At 29.2% G+C, this 6526-nt stretch overlaps 1 protein-coding gene across 1 annotated transcript in view; it reads left to right on the top strand.

The window, feature by feature from the left end:
- The window catches only part of LOC108689025 (transmembrane protease serine 9-like), a 17509-nt gene that overhangs the window by 7361 nt on the left and 3622 nt on the right, over positions 1-6526 (top strand). Inside the window, exons 6-11 of the mRNA XM_018195616.1 lie at positions 286-592; positions 711-815; positions 2335-2476; positions 2779-3103; positions 3582-3885; positions 3984-4139. Of these exons, the coding sequence (XP_018051105.1) occupies positions 286-592; positions 711-815; positions 2335-2476; positions 2779-3103; positions 3582-3885; positions 3984-4139 (1339 nt within the window). The remainder of the gene's footprint in view (positions 1-285; positions 593-710; positions 816-2334; positions 2477-2778; positions 3104-3581; positions 3886-3983; positions 4140-6526) is intronic.

The raw sequence follows: 6526 nt of genomic DNA, 5'->3' as shown, positions 1-6526 counted from the left end.
ATTCGACGATATATTTATCAAAAATTTTACAACTTGCTTAATTAAATTAGTATTAATTTGGGTTCAATAATATATGTAAAATATTGGGTTATCCGGAAAATTCGTACCGATGTTGAAGGAAAATTGAAACACAGAAAATTTAAATTTTAGTATACATTTATGGTATTAAATTATATAGGTTAGTCGGCACGAACTTTCCGGACAACCCAATATGTGTGTGTGTGTGTGTGTGTGTGTGTGTGTGTGTGTGTGTGTCTGTATTGCAATGTATATTCTAATTTTTAGTGGTGTAGGTCCATATGACATTAGTTTACTTAAGCTTGCATCTCCGTTGAAGTTGAACAATAACGTACAAGCCATCGAATTAGCACCTCCAGAAAGTGAACCAACTGGAACGGCATGGCTTTGTGGATGGGGCTCTATCTCGACTACCAATTATCTAATAATGCCAAATAAACTTCAGCATGTTAAGGTGGAGTACATTAATCGCACTACTTGCCACGAATCCATCAAACGTCTCACGGGATTTTCTCCCGTTCATGAAACTAATGTCTGCACTGGGCCACTATACAGTAAAATCTCAGCATGCAGTGTAAGTTCCATTTAAAGTAAATTCAGTGAATAATAATAACTTTGTCTGTTTTTTAATGCAACAATTTAATGTATCATTGTTTGTCAATTTAACGTATATGTTTTTAATATACTTTTAGGGTGACTCCGGTGGTCCATTAATTTCGCATAACGGAAAAAAATCGGTACTTACTGGAATTGTTTCTTGGGGTATTTTACCATGTGGTACTTTAGGTGCGCCCTCCGTATACACAAGGATATCTAAATTCAATGACTGGATTGCACAGAAAATTAATTCAAATTTTAGTTATGTTTGACGGCAATATTGACAATGTATAATACTGAATGAGAAATTATTATATATTATTTAATACAAAATAAATATATCCGGCATAAATTAAAAGTAATGTTTTTTTATTCCTATCCTACATAACATAAAAACTAAGCAGAAATGTTATTAGATATCATGGTAAAAAGACATAAATTTTATTTATTTTATTTAACAGATGATAATAATAATAAATTATTTTTTAAAATATACACATCAATTTCAATGCCCAGAAGAAATAATTAATTGAAGAGAAATCTTCACATTCAAAACTCCTATCGATACAAACGTTGAAAATTAAATGTTTTTGTATTACTTAATTTAAATGACTACAATAAGTATCAAATGTTCAGTAAATTCAGTAAAAGATAATAGCTTTGTTATCTTCTATTAATATAGCAATTTAATGTATCGAGTGTTTAATATACATTTAAGATGATACGAGTGATGCATTAATATCACGTACTTGTAATATATTTTTATCTGTTGTTTATCTATTGTACGAATCAGCATAGTAGGATTTGCAACTTAATTAATTAAAGAATGTTTTAACATTACAACTGTAATTTAGTTCAGTTTTATGACTTTTTTTTAAATTTAGTTTACTTCAAAGTTAAATCATTATCAGAATAATTAAATTATTCTTTATTATAATTTTTTTATACGCATTCTATAACATATTATATATATTTGGATATCTTTGTTCTTATTAATGAACACTATTTATATAACAAAACTTAAAACTGTATAAAGCAAAACCGGTCTACCTGGATTTTAAATGCTTGTATGATTCTTGCGTGAATTTATATACTATGTAGTATATATGTATGTAGTCCCTAGAAACGCGCGCCGAAATGATTTTTCGGTCTTTAAAAACGCTAAGTCTACCGCAGTTAAATTATTTATTAAGATCGTTTCGAAGATGCGAATTGCACTAAATATTTGTTAAATTGTTATTCAATTTAACTCATGATAATACTGTAGTAGTTTAGTAGAGTTAGCATTTTCAAGATCCAGCTAGATCGTTTAAAGCTTTGATTTCTATAGTTTGTATCATCACATATACGGTCCTATAATGTATTATAAAACTTAATTAAGTTAAATGCTTGAATAAATTAAATCTTAAATATTAAATATAGATAAATAATACGTTTACATTTTAATAAAAATTGTATAAAAATTGTAAACTTATGCGCGCACTTATATGCATTATATATCAGTATACCTAATTTTATAGAAGCAATTTTATACTATAGAGTAGTTATTGAGATGTACAATATATACGACCAATAACATTGTTTTATACAAATATAAATCATTTGTGTTACGCCGTATAGTTCAATATTTACATCAATTAATATACGTCAAGTCATAAAGAAGTATCGTCTGGAATACAATTTTCCGTATTGTAAAAATATAATGATTAATTGCCGTAGATAATAATAGTTTGTCAGTGCACAGACGCACCCGACAAGAAAAGTATAAAATGCGGTCTATTCTATTTGGAATTGTCATTAAACAGCAAAATGTATTCCAAAGCTATTGTGTTCTTTGCTTTCCTAGCCATGGCGGTTGCTAGTAAGTTCAATTTTCTCAATTTATAACATATGTACAGTTTATATTCAATTTAAAAAATGGTCACCAAGACACTATAAAAAATTTCTCTTATTAATTAAAGAATTTTAAATTTATTAAATAAATGACTAAATTGTTGTATTGTATACGAATTACGAAGCAAGTAGCAAAGTTCAATTTCTAATTAAAAATTCTCTTCTAAAATGTTACAATAAAATATTTGAAAGAGTTAGCTTTGATGTGCTATAATCAACTTCTTCCGCAAATGTGTTTTCATAAATACTATCTATTAATTTGAATTATAGTACAGCCTCAAATCGACTTCCAGATGCCACCTATCACGTCGGATTCAACTCCGTTTGAGATTCGTGTAGTTGGAGGTAAACCAGCTACGAAGGGACAATACCCGTTTATAGTTTCCCTTCAACAAGCGAGAGGCCGTCAATCTCAGCATTTCTGCGCCGCATCCATCCTGAACGAACTATGGGTTCTATCAGCAGCGCATTGTGGTGACGGAATTTCCGCTAGCCGTATTATCGTCAAGGCTGGTAAAAATGATCTTAAAATTAAGGAGGCTACTGAACAGACAGTAAAAGTATTAAAAGTGTATATACATGAAGCATATAAAGGGTAAGTGAAAGCAGTAAATACAAACAATTAAATTAATTTGTCTTCAAATAATACTTGTTTAATATGTAATCAATGTTGTGATTAATTTTTAATCGTATATAGAGATAATTTAAAACATAATAGCTCTTATACCAATAATAATCAGCAGTTTTGTTTGTAAAATAAGTGTAATAATCGAAATAATTAACGTAATGTAGCAATATGTATTAATATCGTGAGTAGCATTGAAACATATTGCTTAGGATATTAGAAAACTATATCATAAATAAGTAATGACGCACGAATTATATTTTGAGATTTGTTATAATACACATATATTCTATTAATTCTGCAGATTATTACTATTCCTTTCACTAATACTATAATCTTTTTAGTATTAATACGTTAGTTTAAATACTTATCTTTTTTTAAACTGTATAATTGATAAGTATATAATTTATATATACATACATTGCGATACACATTTTCTAATTTTCAGTGGTATTGGCCCAAATGACATTGCTCTGCTTAAGCTTGCAACTCCATTGAAGATAAATAAGTACGTACATGCTATCACATTAGCTCAACCAAACAGTATACCAACTGGAAATGTATGGCTTTGTGGATGGGGTTCTACCTCGACTACCACTATTCCAATAATGCCAGATAAACTTCAACATGTTATGTTGAATATTATGGATCTTAAATCTTGCAATCAAAGCGTTATTAAAATGACGGGATCTTCTCCTATTGATGAAACCAATATCTGCACTGGATCACCAGACAGAAAATCCTCATGCAGTGTATGTGCAAGATATTCAGCAAATTCAATGAATAATAGTATTATATATTGTTGACAATTAATGTAGCAATTTAATGTATTGTTTTTAATTACTTTTAGGGTGATTCCGGTGGTCCACTATTTAAGATTATTGATGGAAAACCGATACTTGTTGGAATTGTATCTTGGGGTATGATACCTTGTGGTATTCGAGGTGCACCATCCATATATACGAGAGTATCCAAATTTAATAATTGGATTGCGCACAAAATTGCATAATTGATGATGACAATATTGATGACGTATGAATGTATAATACTAAATAAAGAATTATTACATATTACTTAAAATAAATATCCAGTATAAAGTAAGAGTAAGTTTTTTATTCCTATTCTACATAATGCAAAAATTAAACAGAAATTTTATTAACAAGACATAATAAACAGGACATTTATAACAAAAGATATTGTATTCCTATTTATTTTATATAACAGATAACAATAAGAAATGATTAATTGAAGAGACGTCAAATTCGTTTTCCGAAATATTTATCGATATAAACATCGAAAATTAAATGTTTTTATTAGGGTTATACCGAATATCCGAAAAGTATTCGGTATCCAGTGTTATCCGGCACTTTTTTACTATCCGATTGGATAGTAGGATATTATTAACCCGAGAACATATCCGGTTGAAATTTCATATCATTAAATTGTTGATTTTTTATTATATAAATATTCTCTTAATAAGTATGCATATTCATAGTATTATATAATAACTTATTGCAAAATTATATATTTAGTTGTCTATATGGCTGTTCAGTTTATTTTATTTTAAAACAAAATTATCTATCAAAATACATTTCAATTACAGTATTTTCACCATAGATACTTATTTTGGGGACTTGTCTTTAAAGAATTATTTCATTCATGAATTTGCATTCGAATTGCTTTTTATACAATCAATCATATTACGATTCATATTACTAAATTCAGAATTGGGAACTTCATAAAAATTATGCGATTATATCGTTATACTTTATGTACTTTTTGTAAAAGTAACTTGTTATTGTTACGATTCCTTAGAAAGTAACGATTCGTTACTGTTTTCATTATATTTTGATTATGTTAAAGTAAGATATTATACTTAAAAATTAAACATTTTTTAATAAGCAACATTAATTGTGAAATAAATATTAAAATTCTGAGCTAGTCTCTGACAAATCTTTTTTTATACGAAAATTATGTTTAATAAATCTCCTATGATTCTCTCTCTCTCTCTCTCTCTCTATATATATATATATAGGGTGTCTGGAAATAATCGCCAAATGTTTCATGGGCAGGTAGAGCGGACTAAACTGAATCGAAAAGTCCTCTACCATTTTGTAAATTTCCCCAATAGTTAACGAGATATTAATCCTTAAAGATAGCCGAATACGCGCGTTCGCTTGGCCTACTACTGCGAAGTATGTATACCCCGATCGCTTGGCGCGCGGGCCTTGGGAGTTGGGGATTAGCGGGATTAGCCCCGCGCCGCACACACCGCCGCAAGCTTCCATAGCTCGGACAGTGCGCTTGCCAGGTTATCCCCACTCCCCATGGCCCGCGCATCAAGCGATCGGTAGGAGTATGCACTTCGCAATAATATTCGGCTATTTTTAAGGATTAATATCTCGTTAATTATTGGGGAAATTTACAAAATGATAGAGGACTTATCGACTCAGTTTAGTCCGCTCTACTTGCCCGTGAAATATTTGACGATTATTTCCAAACACCTGTATATATATATATATTTTTTTTTTAATAAGCTTTAAGATAATGTTATATAAAATTTAATTTAATTTCTATTTTTTTTCAAATGAAAGAAATATAAAAAGTGAGCAAATTGCAAAGATAAAAAATTGTGTTCCTAATATGAGATATTCCGATAATAAAACGCAAAGCATATCAGTACTACAATTAAAAAATATTACTTTATTTAATATTTCTTAAATACAAACAATATTTAATTTAATATTTCTTAAATACAAACACAGCCAAGTGCGCGAAAAATGAGTATGTGATATATTATACTCAGAACTCGTCTGCAGATAGTTGAAATCAAAATCATAGAAATAGGCACTCGACGTTTATTCCGGTTGTCCTTTTTATTATTGTACAATAACATTTATACTTTAGCAATGATTTTTCACTATGATATGGAAGTATAGATTATTTCATATTGGAAATACCTTGGGTATCTCATATTACGATTTCCATGCCTTACGGTTTTACAAATCTAACTTTTGTAATTAAGCAATTCAACATATTCTGTATTTTTCTATTAGTATGATCTTACTCTGTCTACATGAAGAATTTATTGCCAAATATTTATTTTTTTTATTAAATAATAAACAATGTTTAAAGGCTCATCTCAATGAAACTTGAAGACACCCAAATTCTAAAATTTTTTTTTACAATGCCTATAGGCATGATCTAATAATGAATTTTCTACTAAATAGTTTTCAATCCAAGAATAAATTAATGGTGGAACCAATAGATAGCGTCTATTAGTTTAGTAAACGTCGCTATCTCATATTAGGCACCTATCTTATAATAAAAGACTTTCCTCTCTCTCTCTCTCTCTCTCTCTCTCTCTCTCTCTCTCTCTCTCTCTCTCTCTCT

Source organism: Atta colombica, unplaced genomic scaffold (genome assembly GCF_001594045.1).
Source record: "Atta colombica isolate Treedump-2 unplaced genomic scaffold, Acol1.0 scaffold254, whole genome shotgun sequence".
Classification (NCBI taxonomy): domain Eukaryota; kingdom Metazoa; phylum Arthropoda; class Insecta; order Hymenoptera; family Formicidae; genus Atta; species Atta colombica.
The sequence above is the reverse complement of the archived record's forward strand: the minus strand, read 5'-3'. Positions and strand labels throughout refer to the sequence as shown.